Here is a 19,274-nt window from a genome sequence, read left to right as displayed (position 1 = left end):
ACATGGTGGACAACGAATTCAATTAATAGTAAAGAGGCGCGAGCGTGCGTTTTCACCGAAGTCAGCGTGCATACGTTACACATATTTTATTATCCGTGCATGTATACGAAAAAGAAAAAAAAAGAAAAGGAAAAAAGAAGAATTACAAATGCGACTGGAATCAACTCGAAAAAACAGAGAGAACGAAGAAATGTCGTATGTATAAACGTATGTATGTTATGTATGTATGTATGCGTATTCGCAACATACCCGATGACCATAATAACGATCCTCAAATTTTCCACGCTCGTCCACGCTTTTCTTTCTCTTCTTATCTTCTCTCTTCTCTCTTCGTTCACTCTTGCCAACTATCGTTCAGTTGAAAACACGTTCCACGATAAAAACACCGCGTCTTTGATCGCTGCTCGCGAGCCTCGGGTCAAAAGGCGAGGCTCACGAACGGCGACGTGAACGACAACATCGACGACACCTCTCGAGTTCTCTCACTTTCGAAAACTATCGAAACGAAGAGGACTCCCTTTCCAGTTGTAAAATCCTTTTCCGAGAAAATTCAAAGTTCCTGTCCGTAATAGAAAATGAAAAGTTTAGATTGCCCACGATCTCTTTTCCCGAAGAAAAATAATAAGAGGGAGATGAAGAAGAAGATGAGTACTCGAAGGTTAAGTAAATCGTAACTGGAGGGGATGACGATGGGGGGTAGGGGGGAGGGGTGAGATGGTAGAAGCGTCTCTCTTCCGGTGCGAACAGGTGGGCACACGCTCGCGACACGCTGCGCGCCGCGGAGAACACGCGAGTCTCGTGAGGTACGAGAAAACGACAATGAGAGAAGACGCACGCGTCGCGACGGCTTGACGTCGACTAAGGTAGATCGGTCTCGGCTCTTCACGCCACACACCCCCACCCCCATGCCGCGCCAGTCCGCGCCAGGCGCGTTCGCCGTCGACGCCGCGACGACGACGACGCCAACGGCAAACGCTCCCGCCGGCGCTGAGGGCGCCACCAGTTTTCATATCTCTCTTTTTCTCCTCTTCCTCTCTTTCCCTCGTAATCTCTCTCTCTCTCTCTCTCTCTCTCTCGCTCGCTCGCTCGCTCTTTCTCTTCTATCCCTTGCATCATTTCATCGAGATTAGCGCGCGATTTTCTCCTCGCCTCGCATTTTTCTATCGAGACCTCGGACTACCGACACTTTTCTATTTACAAACCCGATTTTATCCCTTCCTTCGTTCCTCTTATATTCACTCTTAACAGAAAGCAAGGATTATCTCGTCTTCGTCTTTTATCTATATGGACTTACTTTCGAAAGCTCGTGACATCTCGAGGAAGATCTTTGTGATTCATTCGGACCGAGATATCTGATGCAACTCTGACTTGTGAAGCATCGATTCGAAAAAGAGATAGCGTTATATAAGTTTGCTATAAATATATCATGATATAATAGTTATGTGTTTTCTTTCTCATGCGAGCCAAGAGAAATTATGCGCCACTTTTTTTTCTCCTGTACAAAGAGTTCCTTTAATAAATTGTTTCGAGTAAACGCGCGACGCTGAAGCTATTAGTGCTTTTTCGATAATCCAAGTACGATCATTACGATGCTCTCGCATAACACACAGAGTGGCGTCTATACCTCGATGGTGGACGGCCGCACGCGAATGACCTCGAAGATCATTTGTCATACTGTCGCAAGTTTGCTAGTTAATGCGCCGGTCTGTAGCACGCTTGCGCGCGCGTCCACACGCACGTTCTAGTTCCTCTCGTCGGGACCATTCTTCTCGCCGCAATTTTCGAATTATAACGCTTCGCTGACGCACTTTGGCGCGTGCCTCTGCGTACGTGAAAATAATAAACACAATGATATAAATTTACGTGCCTTATATTCTTTATTTTGCTCTCAAGGTCAAAAACTGACAAGTGGTAGATTATTTCGTGGGAGAAAGAAATCGCCGTCTCGACTCTGGCTTCCTCGAATTTGATAAACTTCAATTTTTAACGAACTCTTGTAAGTCCTAATATGCGAAATATCAATGATCATGGCTTGACGCCGTTCGAAATAAATTCAATGGATTTAACGAGGAACCACACTTTCGCGATCAAAACCATTTCAATGGTCGATAATTAACCTGTTCGAGATCGCACCGGGACAATATTCACCCACGGAAGTTCTACGTTCGCCCAATGCAATAAAGTTTAACGGCGATTACGTCATATACGAGCTACCGTTGAATTATCGATTTAAACATTTCATCGATACACCATTGAGCTTTGAATTCTCTCAAAGTTTATATCCTAGATTGTCTATATTTTATTGACTTATTTATTGCAATCGATCGTCAATCGAGAAAAACAACAATTATTAAAAATTGTTAAAGTTTCTCGAATAACTGTGTTTAACTGTTAATACATACTCCGATATAACGTGGTACTCGATATAACGTTGCTTCGAAGTACGATCGGTTTTATCTTCATTTTCCATTCTATATAGACCAATTTGTATTAAACAAATAATATTATATTGCGATTAGCGATATTACGTATAAACTAGAAATCAACGGTATCGTCGTAAACATATTTTCTCGACGATCGAATGCACACACGCGTATCATGTGGTTATCTCTTTTACTCTCTAAACACGGAAAATGAAAGGAAGAACTTTAAAAACTCGTCGAATCGTTCAACGTTCAAGTTTTGCATAAACTTCGAGAAAAATTATATCTCAAGATCGATAGATCACATCAAGGCCAAACGAGTAAACTACTCTGAACTCTGGGAATTGGATCAAACGATCGACCGATTCCAATTTATGTAGTTTACAATAGCACGCTGTTCTCGTTCGCATAACGATCGAACAAGAACAACGAGGAATCCTATGAAAGAGAAATAGAAACATAGAAATGCGAGAGAGAGAAACATACGGTTTATAGGAGGCACCGAAATTAGCGTTCGCCAATTATTGGCGGCAACACTTTATCGATTTCTTATTGTTATCGCTCGTAAATTAATTAAATTAACAATTACGATTGGCACCACGGGGCAAACCGTGCTCGTAAATAACGTTGCCTATGTTATTCGCGTGTGCTTACATTTGTGCGTACGTTTATACATCGTACATATGTACGTTTGTACGTACTTACATGCATACGTACGTATTCACGATGCGATATCCCGGAGCATATGACAATACGGTTTTCTTTCTTCTTGCAAAAAGGCGAACGAGAAGCGTGAGGAACTGGAATAGGGATGGGGGTAAAAGAAGAGGACCGCTAGGGAGAAAAATATACGCGCATTTTCAAGAGGAACGACTCTTAAATTTATACGAGTGCTGGAAAAGTTAACGTACAGGCAGGTTCAATGGTCGGAATAACAGGATAAATAAACGAGAAACGTAGTATAGGAAAACACTGGTTTATGATACTTTACGGTCGTAAAGTGAGTCACTTCAAAGCAAAACATAAAGCGTCTATTCGAGTGACCTTTAAAGTCTTCTTCTTCGACACGATTGCTTGTTTATTGGCTAATGTATCCGTAAACTCTCCTTCCCTTTCCTTTTGTATATCTCTTTGTCCTTCGCCCGTGATATCCAGTCAGTCGTGTTGCTTTATTTCAACCGTACGGACGTACCGACCGTCTTGCATTAACGTTAGATTTACACAGGGTAAAACCACGAGACTAGAAACGCTCGCTACGCGTGGCGTACGTTTTAGAGAAATATGAACTTCGATTCACGAGGGAAGACGGAGTCTTGCGGCTCGGCACCGCACACCCTTGTTACTGCTTCGTATCGAGAGTAATCGAATTTCGAGTTGCGGTGTGACTCCGACGGAGTTAATCCGCTGATTAGGCGCTTAAAATGTTTCAATTGGTAAGACAGGATTGTATACACGTGAAACGGCTAATGAAGTGTAAGTACATATGTAGATATGTGCGTATATATCTCTAAAGTTCTTTTTTCTTTTTTACAATCGGCATTAAAAAGTTTTCGAATGTGTGTCCTGCTTTCTATTTTCCCAATTGTTACTGCTATGTATGCACTGTAGATACATTTAATAACGTCACTTTCCGTGCGCGAGTTCACATCGCATATATTGCAGTTTAATGACCGAGTCCAGATTACATCGGACGACGTACATGGGAACAACCGATATATATCGCGTATTGTGGTAAATTTACACTCGCCCTGCACTTTGAATATTATGCACGTGGATATTTAAAGTTCTACGTTCGAATTGATTCATCGTCACGAAGTATACTTAATTAACACGCTTCTACCGTCGCGATAATAGGATTTTGAGCAACATCGATCATTGCCCGCTGCCCGATAGATCATCCGATAAAATTTACAATATGAACGGATCGACAAATGGGACATCCGAAAAATATTATTTACGATGTTACGGGAGATACATATATACTTGTCTGTTTATCTACATAGAATTCAAAGATAGTTCAACGTTCTCTCACGTTGAACCATTGAAATCTTGGATTTTTTCTTTGGGACGCTTTAAAAATCCATTTGAGATCGAGCATGGATCATCCTTTCGTCGTTGACACGAAAGTTCCAGCTACAAGAGAAAAAAACTTTTGGAAAAGTTTCTTACTTGGAACGAACCGGCCACTGGCTCTAGGGAATCGAAACTTCTGGTCCTCGATGAAAGAGCTGTTCGAAAGAGTCACCGTGACGTTAGAAAAATCCATCGCTTGTTTATCCGTTTCTCTAATAAGACCTTATAGCTCGATATTTCATTCTCAATTAGAGAATACGAGAAAACACTCTTTGTGAAAGATATTTCTCTATTCTTGTCATCCATTTCGTTCTCTCGGAAGCTTTCCAAACTCGATGCTGGATTGGCAGTTATCGAACAAGAATAAATCATAAATATCTATCGAACGAAATACCGAGCCTAGAGTTTATGGTATACACGCGATTTTCCTTGTTTTTGCTTTCTTTTCTCCCTCTCTCTCTGTTTTTTTTTTTTACGGTTCGGACGTTTTACGGTTCGAGGAAACAAGTGGAGCATAACGCCCAACCGAAAATTTAGTTTTCCGAGGTTACCGATGTAAAGAAAAGCCAACGCTATTATTAATTCGTTGTTTGTTGAAAAAGTTCGAAATAACGATATATATTTCGTTGTATACCCAACGAAGAATAGTACTTACCCGTCGGAAGTTGTAGAACGGAGCCTGGAGCGATGCGTTCCGCGTTTTAATTGGATTCCGCGAAAAGTTTGCGAACTCTTGTAGGTACAACGCTTATGTACGATACATAACACAAATAGTTCTTAATATTATCCTTAGATTTATTTTATCACACGAAACGCACATGCTGTAATAGAAATCATTATTGAGTTTGATGACGTGATTACGGCAATAAGAAAGTTTATTTCGAGAAGATGGATTATTTTTCAACAAACTCTCTAACGAGAATCTCATTGTCAAGTAACGACAAGAACTTTCTGCCCGCAAAATTGCAATCTCGCGGTAATCCATGACACGATACAAGCAACTACGCTAGTCGTCTCGGTAACTAAAAGTTTTGCGTTGGTCATCGGCTATTTCTCTCTCTCTCTCTCTCTCTCTCTCTCTCTTGTTCTTTATCTCTCTTTGAACTATATTACAAGAACGTACACTGCGTCATAAAGTTTCCACTGGATCGAGTGTCCGCAAAGTATACGCCTGCGCACACATTCACGAGTCTGACCATGAGACTCACCTTTTTACAGATACTTCGTAGCATGTTTAGCTGTTGAACACACGGCTTGGAGGGATGCTAGAGTTCGAACTAGATCCGTTCGTTGCATTAATTAATCCTTTCCCTACGTATTGGACAAGGGGACGTTGCAAAGGAACAAAAGATTTCCTCTTTCGTTTGCGAGAAAGAGAACGAAAAAGAGAGAAGAAAATAAAATAAAAGAGAAACTTCTTTTTTGTTGTTTCGTACTCGCTCATTCGCTTTATCAATTCGTGAATCGAATCATCTCGATGAATTACACATTTATATCTTCCTTATAATAAAGACGATTTATATTTATTCCTTTCAATGTTGATTCTCGATTATTCGTAAAAGAATTTTTAATCGAACAACATTGATGTTCTTAAGTACAATCGCAATGAAAATAAAGATATTCGTTTACGTTGAAATTTATATGCAAAACGTAAGAGCAAAGTAATTTATCGATATATACTTGTCGAATAAGTAGAAAGAATATCGTAAAAGAAAAAAGAATAGTTTCTTAGGTTAGGTAAAATATACGAAGCTCAAGACATTTGAGGTGTATCGGTTTCCGTTGCGCGGAACTTTGAAATTTCAACTTTGCGTGAATATTTATCTAACGTAAAATATTCAAAGGGATGAAAGAAGAGTGAGAGATAAAGAGAGAGAGAGAGAGAGAGAGAGAGAGAGAGAGAGAGAGAGAGAGAGAAAGAGAGAGAGAGCTCAGGAGGACGAGATATCTCGAGGAGCAAAAAGGTCGGACGCATATTTTCGCGAAATGTATGTGGGTACCGATCGATCTCGTTTGTTCGACAAGAGCACGGATGTTTGTTGTTCACGAAGGAGAAGGAAGGAATCAATACCGTGAAAAGTATGAGGAAGATCACGAACAAGGATACTCAATCGTGCACGTATACCTATCGACAGGTAGCACCGCTTAATATTTATAACGTTTTTCTCTGAGACAACACGCATTTTAATAACTCTTTTTTTTTTCTCATAACGATTTTCTATCATGACTCAAATCATCGTATAAAGATGATAAGGATGGTGACAAAATAAGGGACAAGCTTAACGCTGTGAATAAAGGAAACATAGATAGAAATGAAAGAAAATAACAAGTGTTTCCTTTATCGTCTTGTTTTACTCCTCTTTCTGCGCTCAATTTTGATAACCCATCTCTCTCTTCAGGTGCATCAACCTTTTCTAGTCACACACGGTATACATTTCTCTTTCTATGTTCTCGTTAAACTTGGCCAGAAAGTATCAAAGTTTCGCGAGATGTTGCATCGCGGAATGAATCGAAAACGCTTTTTAGCTCTACGACTGTTTTTACGCCAAGCCGTTCTCTCCTCTTCTTCTCTTTCATTTTTCTTTTCTCGATAGTCGGAAGAGGTTGGTTCGTAAGTGCTCGTGAATTCGATCGAACGAGGCAGCGTCCTTCTACGGCCCTCTCTTTTCCCTTCGTACCGTCCCCTTATTCTTCTACTCGAGCACTCGCATCGCGAATTCGTCGAGGACTTGGTACTTCTAGCGCGATGCGTCTCAGTAACGATGCCATGTCGGCATCGTGCTCGTGAATATTTCATACGCGATTCCGTCCGCGGATTTTTCAATTCGAGAGCGCTCGAATGCGTGAAATGTGCCGTTCGAAGCCCGAAACCCTACCGATTTTATTTTATCATTCCATCTTTTATCGTTTACTCTATGTTCTTCTCCATTTGCATCTCGCTCGTCTATGAGTTTGCAATTTTGTGACTTTAATCATATTATTACTTTTTCTCATTTTATCGTATAAAAATACAATCTAACGTATACTTATACATTTTACTCTACGTGGATGAAATTCGTGTAATCGATTCGAACGCGAAGACGTTTATATCCCGATCTTTCATCCTATACGTTGTTGGATTTAAGAACATAGTCTCTTGGAAAGGAATCAGTATATGGACGATTCGCAGCCGAGACGCGTCGCGTTTTTACGGAAGCGGATTTCGTCGAGATGGAAGAAGAGGTAAATCCTTTTCGCGAAGCAGCAATACGCTGGAGGAAGGAGAGTAACGAGAACGTCATTGGTGTAGCTGCACCGAGATGAGAAATTAAGTGAACCGTGATAGATCGCATCACGTGGTAAAACGTATGTTGTGGATGCTTAAGCTCCTCTCTCTCTCTCTCTCTCTCTCTCTCTATTTCTTTTCTTTCGGTTCTTAGAGCAGTCAAGAGAGAGAGAGAGAGAGAGGGAGAGAGAAAGAGGAAGCATCCATGATGGAAAATAATATTTGTCCTCGGGGATGCGACCGCAGAGAAGCGTGCTTTATCGTCTTCGACGAAGTCGCTGAATGTCGATTCTTCCGATCGTTCTTGTCCGAATGACTTCGGCCATTGTACAGCCACGATTCTCTTCGTATTCTCGTATAACGCCAGCACCGATAACGTTTTACGCGACACAATCTAGTTCGAAGATTTTTCCAGCGAACGATACCGATCGAAGTACTTTACCGTTCGGAGGAAAGAGACAAAGAGTGAGTATTTTCGTACATGGATATTTTAGAAATGTGTATGATTTAAGTTTGCGTCATTATATATAGACAAGTTAGAATATTTATTAATAATGCGGCTTAAGCTTATATTAATTTCATGCGCGAAGCGTATCGTTAATGCATAGAAAATCAGAATTATTTTATAATCGAATTTGGAAGGAATATCGAAATGAAAGTAATTATATTCGCATTTGAAATGAATTGCTTATTCGGGAAAATCGATTACAACGCGATTACGACAACTCGTCAGTTTGCCGAATGCAGCTTTATTTATAATAATCGGCATTGCTCATGTTTATATAGAACATGGATGTAATTTAATTTATTATTTATCGACGATAACGAATACGAATAATGCTATTTTAGATTTACAAGCAATACAATAAGCTCTTTTCGTTTTTTTTTTTTTTTCTTTTTTTTTTTTTTTTAATGCTTTTCATTCATTTTCTCATCGACGATGTTTATAATAGCAAAACAATCGATCAAAAAACTTTGCGAATGGTAGGCTATTCTCTTTCTCATTTCTACGAGTTTAGAATCGATATTTGTCAACGTTGAATTGAAAGGGTTGTTCTATCGAGGTACATATTCCATCAGCGTGGATCTAATTTGTGACAGAGATGTACGGGCAACGAATCACTTTGATGAACTACATAGACGTAACGATTCTGCCTAGGTTTCCTTTTCTTCTCATCTTTCGTAATCACGATGGAATTATTCGATGAACAAACGAACGATGGGGTCCCTTCGGGTATTTGTACGAAAAGTCCTTTCATCGTCGTACTCGAAGAAGAAAAAAAAAAGGGAAGGGCTGACGACGCTTCTAATCATATATCGTAGGTTCGCAATTTTAAAGGACTTTGATATATCTCGATAATCTCATCACTTATCCAGATATATTACGTTTCTCGAGTACCACGGTTTTCATTCGTCCGTTCGACTCTTTGCGATTTTTCAATTTTATACGACGATCGTTCGATGCGAAAAGTTTCGAAACGATCGTTCACGAATTGGAAAGTGTCTAGGAACACGATTATCTACGCTCGTCGTTGTCATCGTAATTTTCTCTTCTACCATTGTTCCTCTCTTCTCGACTTTTAGACGTTTCGCGTCTCTAATTCAAGAGAATTCGTAGAGCTGTGTCGGATTCGGAGATCTCGTCGTTTCTCTTTAGAGAAGTCTCCATTGGGATTGGTCGAACTATTCGCCGATCTATTAGCAAATTAGCAACAATGTACGAGCAATTAACGATGTCTGTACGCGTATCCAAAGATCAGTGTACGCTCCCGCGGGGAACCAGAGGCTGATTCGCTGCGGTCGTGGAAGTAAATCTGCAACCGCTATCGAGTTTCGATACGAGAACGAACGAACTAGAGAACGTGAGAGAGAGGGAGAGAAAGAAAGAGAAACGGAGAGATATAGAGAATAGAGGGAAAGAGCAATACCTCGGAGATTCTAGGCCGAATTAGTATTTAATAGTGAAAGTTTCGTTCCGCAAGAAAGCTATCTCCTTCCGTGCCGTTCCTCTACGAAAGCGTCCGCAGCTTGAATTCCGTTGGTCGTTGCACTCCTCAGTCTCTTTATCTTCCCCTCTCTCTCTCTCTCTCTCTCTCTCTCTCTCTCTCTTCTTTCTCTTCGCTTTCCTTCGTTTCTCTTGGGTTGCCCGTAGGAATGCTTTTCGAAAGAAAACGATTCTCCAAATAACGACCAACCATTATTCTTGAGACGACTTTCTATTTAAGTCCTGCCGCGAACTTCCAAACGATCGTTTCGTTGCATTCATATTCGGCTAATTGCAAAAGTTTTTGCTGCTTATGTCGATCATGACGACGAGTCTTGAAAAAACGAACTTGACCTCGTACGTTCTTTTCTTTTTGTTTCTTTTTTTTTTTTTTTTTTTTTTTATTTATATTTTTTTTTCTTTTTTTTTCTTTCCCTTTGTTTCTTTTACTTTTCCTCGTCGAAAACCCATTCCTCGTGTATCCACAAAGGAGGAAAGTATCGGTCGTTCATTCGAGTCGGAATATAAGTAAAAGATGCGAACCGTGGGACAAGCATATAGTGAAACTTATCAAGCATTACGTATGCAAACGAGGTCAAAAGTTCAGCGCATGTCGACTATCTCACTGGAATGTTTCTCTGCCACCTATTTTTACTGGCATGTTCGTGCCCGCTTCGATAACGGTCATCCGTATGAAATACATCTATCGCGAATGCTTATCAATTTACTTAGCCACGGATAGAAGAGGATGTGTTCTTGGTAAATAACGAAATTTCTTTAATGCGTTCTCTTGACCAATTCGAATAGAATCAAATCTTTGTCATTTTTTTAAAACATCTCTTTGATTTTGTTTTCTTTCCTCTTCGATATCTTTTTATGCTTTTCTCTTTCCTTTTTTCTTATCTCACGTTATTAAACGTGTAAGTATCTCGTTAGTAAATGAAAAAACGAAGCAATAAGTACGTTCTCGTCTCACATTTCGTCATCTTTCTTCTCAGGAATCATTAGTAGTTTTTATGAGTGAGAGTCACATTTCTGAGGACAATAATGATGACAGAACAAGTCATAGGAAGGGCGGTGCAACACTTTCATATACCACGTGTAATGCGATCGTGTACGAGTGAAAGATAGACGTATAGGCGGAGTCGAGTGAATAAGCGAGGGAGAATATGTGAGGGACGCGCGAATTCCACGCTCGGCTCGCAGTAATAATACGCACACCTGTTCGACCGAATAATGGATGAAGTGTGGGTGGAGAAAACGTTTTCGGCCGGTTCGTGCCAAGATCCGCGTCACGCTTATATTTACTCGGGTGCATTGGCAAGGGATTCGCCTGAGCTTTTACTCGCGCGCTGTGGTCGAGCGAGCAAGCTCCTCCTTCTAATATTCTCCTTTCGCTTTTCCTAAAGAACGAGAATTCCGAGCATGACTCGTCTCTCTTTTACATACAGGGTGTTTCAAAAGTAGATCGAAAAACTTTCATACGATATCCATTATGATCTGCCTTACAATAAAGAAGGTTTTACGAAATGTTTACTCTTTGAGTTACAGCGGTTGTTCTTTCTTTGTTTTTGTTCTTTCTTTCTTTCTTTCTTTCTTTCTTTCTTTTTTCTATATGGATTGAGTTTTTTAAAAACGTCTGGCAAGTTTATAGCAGCATGATCGATAGGATCGAGCCCAAATGTGGCAACGAAGCTTCGGTATATTTTAATTTTATCAGCCCAGTAATAGCTCCAATAAGACAATTATATATGTATATTTTCTATGAAAACTTTCAAAATATATCTGACATTTATAAATTGACCATTATAGTGGATTAATAAATCTATTTTAGAGTTATCTTAGAAACATCCTTTAGGCATATAAGTAGGTATGATATCGATCTGAGAAAATCTCATGATCTCGAAATGCGATCAACTATATCGAAACTATATCGGAATCGTGGGATTGCTTAATAGCACTTGCGACACAAGGAAAACATTGTCGGACGAGTTGGCATCGTTGAGTGAATTCGAAGATATTAGTTCGCCGATTGCAACATCAGGTGGAATTTATTTCGAAGATGCGAACGTGTACTCGTATCAATGTCACGACGAATCTAAATCCTCTTTCGGCCGGCTTAGAACGTCATAGCAATCGAAAATATTGTTATCGCGATCGAGAACACGATTAAACTTGAACCGTTTCAATATTCAAACGAAAATCGTAAGAGTTGGTTCGCTTGTCCGTCCGTTCAGCTGTCGACATGCTTTTGCAAGAATCTCACGTAGAAATCTCAATATAAGTCGACCGAACTTGGAAAAAGTATCTCAATGGCGCGCGAGAGCAATAGAGTGGACGGGAAAATCTGAAGAAATTCGTGCTCGACCTCTTCCGTCGACATTTCGACTTAATCTCGAGCCACGGACAGCCTCCTCCATTTGTATACAGGAGTCGTCGTAGTTTTTCTCTCTCTCTCTCTCTCTCTCTTTGGACGCGACTTCGTTCTTTCACCCTCACACTTTTTCAACACCCTCGGCCCCAGTCAGTTTTCTCTTTCTCGAAAGGGCGACTTGGAAAAGGGTTGGAGGTGATTGCGTTCCCATTGACACGAGTTTATAGAGTAGCGGAAGACTCGCGCTCGCGCGCACGCGAGAAGCAAGGAGACAGGGAGTAAAGCCGGGAGAGGGTTTGACACGAGGGTTGGATATAGAGCGAGCAGGTGCTCGCCATTTTCGCCCTCTCGGGGTACAATCCTTATAGATAACGCGTCGTTTGTAACTGTCACCGGGGTGGAAGAGAGATGGCCTATAGCTACGCAAGTATACGGACGGCCGTACACGCATACGCATACGTACGTAGATACGATACGTGTACACACGTGTAGTCGTATAGAGAGACTCGAAGGTAGAGCGTAGTGAGAAAGATGGGGAGAGAGAGAGAGAGAGAGAGAGAGAGAGAGAGAGAGAGCAGGATAGAAGGGGTGAGCAGAAGCGAGTTAGTCGAAGGCAGACGAACGAGAGAGAGAGAGAGAGAGAGAGAGAGAGCAGGGTTCCAGCATCGTAGGGATCAAAGGAAGACGGAACGATAGGGTAATCTTGCAAGTTCGTATACGTACATGCTGGTTCACCACTACAAATATCGAGCGAGTGTAAGGGTGCTAGCAGGAACGGCAGGAAGAGGATCTCGATTCTACGGCCCCCGAGTCTAACTCCGCAGGGTCCGCTATCCGGAACAGCACTGTGTGTCAGTGGAAGCGCTGAGTGACTAATGTTACCTGAAGGTGGATTTGTATACCGGGCGAAATCGATAAGGGTGGAGCGTGCGAGGAAGGTGAACGCGTCGAAGGAAGAACGGCCGACGTGGGTGCTTTGGGGGAGTACTTCGGGACTGGAGAGACGTGTAATACGGAGGGATGGCCCGACGCGATAGATTCTCAGCAAAAGGGAAACGGCCCGACCAAGACACGGACGTTACGATCGACGTTTTCTTCTCTTTCGCTCGGCTTCTTTCTTTTTCTCCCTTATTCTTCTTTCTTTCTTTTCTTTCTTTCTTCCTTCCTTCTTTCCTTCCTTCCTTTCGTAGAAAAGAAGCCTTCACGATCGAACGCCTTACGCGAAGCTCCAGACGGTGGAAAGGAAACGATGCGTTTATGAATCGCGCGTAAAGTTCGACCGAGCAAATGCTTCCGATATATTCGATACCACAATGCCTTCCTTTGTCGCGTCATTTAATACGATCGTTCGACATCTTTTTCCTCTCTCTATCTCTCTCTATCTATTTTGTTCTTTGTTTTTCTTTTTTTTTGTTTCCTTATAACTCGTACAGTACGTGTCTTCAAAATTTCAAGTTTTTAATGAAAGTATCTAAAGTGTACACGTAAGATAATACATATTAAATATGCACTTTTGCGGGATATCTCGAACAAGATAATTTGCGAGAACGATCGAAGATATACGAGTTCACTGTCAAGTCCGTTTTTCACTGTTTAACTAGACGTTTATTCGATTTTAGCTATGTAGCGGCCAACGATTCTGGATACTGGAAACAGGTACGGAAGTGAATTTCGTTCGTCTGAATAGGGAAGAGGAGTAAAACGAATGGAATATTCGGGTTCGTACAAATGATCGCGAAGTAATAAATAATGTAACGTGTGTGGTACGACTCTCGTGTAACGTGTCGCAGTAACGTATACATCTCACTTTATACGACCACCTAACCAACGTTATATCCAAGTAAATAACGTATAATATTTGAAAATTGAGGAAGGGAGGATATGAGGAAGAAGAAAACGAACAAGAGACGGGATTCCCGTTCCGGAAATAATTCGAATATATCCATAGCCGTTTCATAAAAGAAAGATTTTCAATGCTTTTATATCTAGCGATGGTAATAAATAGCAGATTGTAAATATTAAAACATTGCGAGAAATCCCTCGCCTCGTGATTCTCGTGCTTGATAAAATAATAGAACGAACGCGCGGAGATTAAAAAAATAACAGAAAAAAAGGAGAAGAAGTAAAAAAAGCAAAAAGAAAAAATAACGAATAAAACTATTCGATTTCAATGATAACATTGAACAATTGCTGCTAGTAAACTAGAAGAATATTTATAACGAATCAATAGGTATATAAACGAGATCGTTAAAATAAACATATCGAATTTATGAATCCTTTTTCAATGTTATAAATATCGAGGATATAATAAATAATATTACTTGTTGAAATCGTCCAGAAGAACGAGGATAAATTTTGGAAAATAACGCGTGTGGGCCTTTTTCCATTTGCCTATCGCAAAACGTCGTAGGAACGTATCGTGTTGATATCAATGTGGGCGCGTTCGTACATTCAACAGCGGTTGTAATCAACATGGCGAATGCAGGTCGGCTTTCAGGAGAAAGAAACTTTTGTGGCATTCTAAATCCACCGATTCATAGCGGCTCTTTCTCTCTCTCTCTCTCTCTCTCTCTCTCTCTCTCTCTCTCTCTCTCTATCTCCCTCTTTTTCTATCTCTTTGTATCGAATATCTCCGAGTTAGTGGAACCATACGAACAAATTCTAAAGCAAGTTCGGTTTTACAGAGTGCGCGTGATAGCTACGAATACGGGTGCGAGCTCGCGGAAGTTACACGTCCGACTAAATATCGTATGACTCTGTCGAGGGTCCGCCAGGTTGAACGCCTCGCGTGCAAAGCTTTTTCGTGCTTCGCATTGTCGACGATACAATGCTGTTACAATGTGTGCTTGCAATTCGACTTGCACGCTGCAAGAGTGAGCGTTACGACGTTTGTTAAGGAAGGTAGATGCATAACTGAGTGAGTTCGTCGAAGTTTATAGCTACCATCAGCAACCTCATGAAATCAATAGGTGCTTTATTTATCAGCAGTTAGATACCTCAAAGATCTGAAGAATTCTATTTTGGTTCGATTTTTTTTCTTTTTTTTTTTTCCTATACCAAAGTACAAATTTTCTTTGATCATTCTTTTTGTCAAAATTATGAGGCACATCGTTGAGGTTAAACGTAATGCCTCAGCGGCTCGCATTCCTAAGAAAAGTTTCTTTCGGGTCTCTCGGCGTTACGCGTCGTTGTACACCGTCGAACGTGGAAAATAATGTGGCGTGACTAGAAGATTCCTCCTTGATTCTATGCCAGATAAGTAATTTACTGCTATGTCGCTGTAGCTACGGACCAACTTTCTAGTAAGTGTGATCTTATTCGAGCGGCGCTTTAAAGACCAGTTTAGTGAAATTGTGAATTCCTAATTCTCAATGAGAAAAAGAGAAAGAGACAGAAGGAGAGAGAGAGAGAGAGAGAGAGAGAGAGAGAGAGAGAGAGAAAGAGGGAAAAGCTGAAAGGGTTGCATAAAATAGAGCAAACCAAAAACGTCCTTGGGAATTTCATCTATTTGGAGAAACGTTATTGCACCGTAGCTTACGAATCCCATTAAATATAGCATCAAATTAATTCATTAGTGCTTGTAATAAGATTTCATCGTTGGGTTGCGTTTGAAAGTTATTATTTCGAAAAGACATTTTTCATTTGATTTCATCAAATTTAAATGATAAATAAAGTTTTTTAAATTAAAAATGACCTTGATATTGAAATCCTAGAGTAATCATTCACGCATCTATCGTTGGCACGTTAGATACAAGAGAAGTCATAATGCGGAAGAAAGTTTTTCAGGAAAGTTAAGTTAAGATAAGTGGAACACTTTGGAAGTTAAGAGAGAGAGGGATAAAAACATAGGTACGCGAAGAAAAAAGTAATTTAATATAACTTTCTCGCAGAAAATGAATTATACGCTCGACTTTCTTTAAAGTTCCACGAGACGTCATGGAATTTCTTCTAATGCTAATTAAACTGCTTGACCCGAAATACTTTTGTCTCTATGTATATTATCCTTTTTAAAAAGAGTATACTTTACGGTTAAAGTATACTCCAAAGTATCTCAAACGTGAAAGATGATGATCGACAGGTAATAAGATTATGAAAGTTTAGTAAATATAAGAATGATCTTTATTAAAACTATTTTATAAAAATTCATAGGTACTATATAAATTATACCGATTAAAATTATTCCAAGTATGTGAATGTAAAGATGTACAACAATAGAAATATCGATTTTTCTTTAAGATTACTTATATTTTTTTATCTTTTAAAAGATTAAAATATCGTTCGCCGATAAGTTAAGTTTCTTAGCGGATGTTTTTGTGCTAAACGAAATCGTTCGGTTTACAAAAACCTTTTCGATTCAAGGAACTAGTAGTGAATTCGAACGTAATGATAGGGGTTGTAGAAGCGACGAAGGAGAGTATCGAAAGAGTATTAACCGTCCGTCTTTGCGGTGGTCGATGTCAATACAAGCTGGAACAGCATCTCGAAGTGAAAACGATTCCGATGTATTGGGCAACCGGCCAGAACGACGTTGATATCGTCCGGTATAAGCTTTCTCCTTCGTTTCTTTATCCGGCCTGAGACGTATTACTATCGGCCCTTATAAACGGCTGGATCGAAGTTGTTCCGTGCAAAAAGATTTAAGCTGTCGCGAGATATCTTAGATTCTAATAATTTTCATCGACCAAATTATAAATTTTAAAGGATGAACGAGAACGTAAAATAGATTGTAACTTATTCTTGTAAAAAGGATAGATCCATGGAAATATCGCTAGAATACATATATATATTAAATATAAGTTTTTCATATTTGATTTAAATCGAAGATAAATTTTCAGTCTCTTTCTCGTCAAGAACTTGTCTCCCGCGTCGGCGGTTTTAGGCAAAAGGGATTACTTGGAAGATTCGACGGAGAGAATTTAGCCGCAAGTTATGTCTTCTCGCGATAAGAAACGACAGGTAATTCATTTTGGTGAAAGCACGTTATCTTATCTCGGTGAACTAATGACACCATACGAGATTTTGGATTGCTTTTTACGAGGACGGAGAACTAAGGTAGGACAAAGAGCATGATCATCGATCGAAATAAGACGATAGATGACTTTTAAGATGTTTCTTCGAAAAGATAAGAGCTTTTCTTCTCATAAGAAACGTTTACGTTAATTCGATTTAAACGAAACGAATACTCGCTTAGTTTTTTCGATAGTTGTCGTACTCAAGATCCAATCGTCTCGTCGACGCTACAGGTTGAACGCATAGAAAATCAATCGAGAAACCTTAGCCGGGTATTACGAAGGAAAGCGTGGGCTTGATCTAGTTTATTGCAGGTATGGAAACTCGAAATCGAGCTACAATAAAATATCTTACGAGCAACGTTGCTCCTATTTCTCGAGGGTTCATCCACGGTAAGGCCAGACGCATAAACCATAAAGACACATGTTACCTATGAATTTCAGTGGTAAACGTACGGTCGGCCGATATATGCACGCAGCTTTATATATGTAGACATATCTACATATGTATCGACGCATATGTATAGTTATACACCAACACGAAAGAATTTCACGGCGTTGTCCTTCGTAGGAAGCAAATCGTTGTTGTTTCTTCCTTCCCAATGCGCATAATATCCGCTACGAGAGACTTCTTTCTACGTGATGAAACGGAAACAACGTCGTGCGGCATACGTTATCGCGGGCTTACGGACGATAAATCGAGAAACGATTCGATTTTAGACACTTTCGCCAAGGAGAACATTCTCGCAACTACCAAGTCTTCGAGAAATCAAGTGGAATGGGTGAACGACGGTTGAGAGACGAGTCTTTCTCATTTAATGCGCGGATTAATGAAGTCAAAGGAACGAGATAAGCACGCGATCATTGTTTGCTTCGCAAAAGAAAGTTTCTTTCATTTCCTTTTTCTTCTATCTTTCTTCTTTTTTCTTTTGTTTTTTCTTTTGTTTTTTCTTTTGTTTTTTCTTTTGTTTTTTCCCTTTTGTTTTTTCCCTTTTGTTTTTTTCCTTTTGTTTTTTTTCTTTTGTGTGTGTGTGTTTTTTTTTTTTTTATTACGATAAGTCGTCAATTGTTAAAAGCGAAGAACGACAAAGTGCATTCCCATTCATAATGTCAGTTTTTTCATATCGTCGTTAAACGAGTCGAGTATTCATTTCGCAGATCTTTCTCGTGATATTGTCCTCGTACGCTTTTTTCTTTTTTTTTTTTTTTTTTTTTTTATTTCTTTTTTTTCTTTTTTTTTTATATAATTTTTTTCGCGCGACGGTACTCGCGTCACGCATTTTTATGACAGATCATAAATGAAAGACTCTCGTCGCGCGAAGCACGTGCCGTCGACGGAGACGTATCGTACATCGATGTCATAAAAATAATTTTGTAACGAAGTGCATAGCGGACGACGTCGAAACGCGTTACGCTTCCAACCATTTCGGACTTGTTTGTCAGCACTTCGCTCTCATGCCGAACGTGTGTGCACTCGATGTTACGCATCGATCACATGAAACGCAAACTTCCGACGCAGGTATAGAAAATATAATTCACACCGGTGGCCACTCGTTTTATCTCGTAACGTGGGTATTCTAGAAGCGAAAAGAGAGAAACGGAATCGGTAAAAAAAAAAAAAGAAAAAAAAGAAAAAAAAAATATATCTTAGCTTTTGACTTTTTTAGATTCGTCGATGCATCGTACTGCACTATATTCGTATCGCGTCAGAAATAAATCTTTTCGGGATCTTAAACGTGAATATGAAAATAATGCGAAAATTCGCGATCAAAGTTAGAGATGAATAAACGATTTATCTGCTTGATTATTCACCTGTTTCGATTTTTATGCATCTTCATACTTCGAACACATCGACCGCAGCCGTTCGATCGATCGGACCTGAAAAAATAAACAGATATCGTCCGAATAAAATCGAAACTCGAATTTTTCTCTCTCGTTAGTTTCCCATCGATGATAATTAATTCTCGGCTTATCACACACTCGATCGGATACGATGGGAAATGTAAAAATGCATTCAAGTACTCGCCTGCGAATCGATATTTACAACGTGGCCATTCGAAATGGAAACAATTTTCTACTATATTATCTCGTACGAACAGCAACGACAGTAGTCGCTACGCTTTATCGTCATTCATGATCGAAATAT

The 19,274-nt window shown here is 39.9% G+C and overlaps 1 protein-coding gene and 1 long non-coding RNA gene across 9 annotated transcripts in view; one reads left to right on the top strand and one right to left on the bottom strand.

Moving 5' to 3' along the window:
• Positions 1–5,483, bottom strand: part of LOC118442789 (CUGBP Elav-like family member 1-A) — a 269,901-nt gene extending 264,418 nt beyond the window's left edge. For 3 of the 7 annotated variants that reach the window (XM_085663558.1, XM_085663561.1, XM_085663552.1), the window contains exon 1: positions 250–921. Coding sequence is in view for 2 of the 7 variants with exons in the window: in XM_085663552.1 (XP_085519678.1) it covers positions 250–260 (11 nt within the window). In the remaining 5 variants the exon portion in view is untranslated. Of the gene's footprint in view, positions 1–249; positions 922–5,151 lie in introns of those variants that run through there. The other 4 variants (XM_085663571.1, XM_085663567.1, XM_085663560.1 and 1 more) reach the window with 3 other exon arrangements.
• The window catches only part of LOC118442821 (uncharacterized), a 404,525-nt gene that overhangs the window by 263,413 nt on the left and 121,838 nt on the right, over positions 1–19,274 (top strand). The gene's annotated exons all lie outside the window — the stretch shown is intronic.

The sequence above is a fragment of the Vespa mandarinia genome, chromosome 22, assembly GCF_050613455.1.
Source record: "Vespa mandarinia isolate Hongniang chromosome 22, ASM5061345v1, whole genome shotgun sequence".
Taxonomy (NCBI): domain Eukaryota; kingdom Metazoa; phylum Arthropoda; class Insecta; order Hymenoptera; family Vespidae; genus Vespa; species Vespa mandarinia.
The sequence above is the reverse complement of the archived record's forward strand: the minus strand, read 5'-3'. Positions and strand labels throughout refer to the sequence as shown.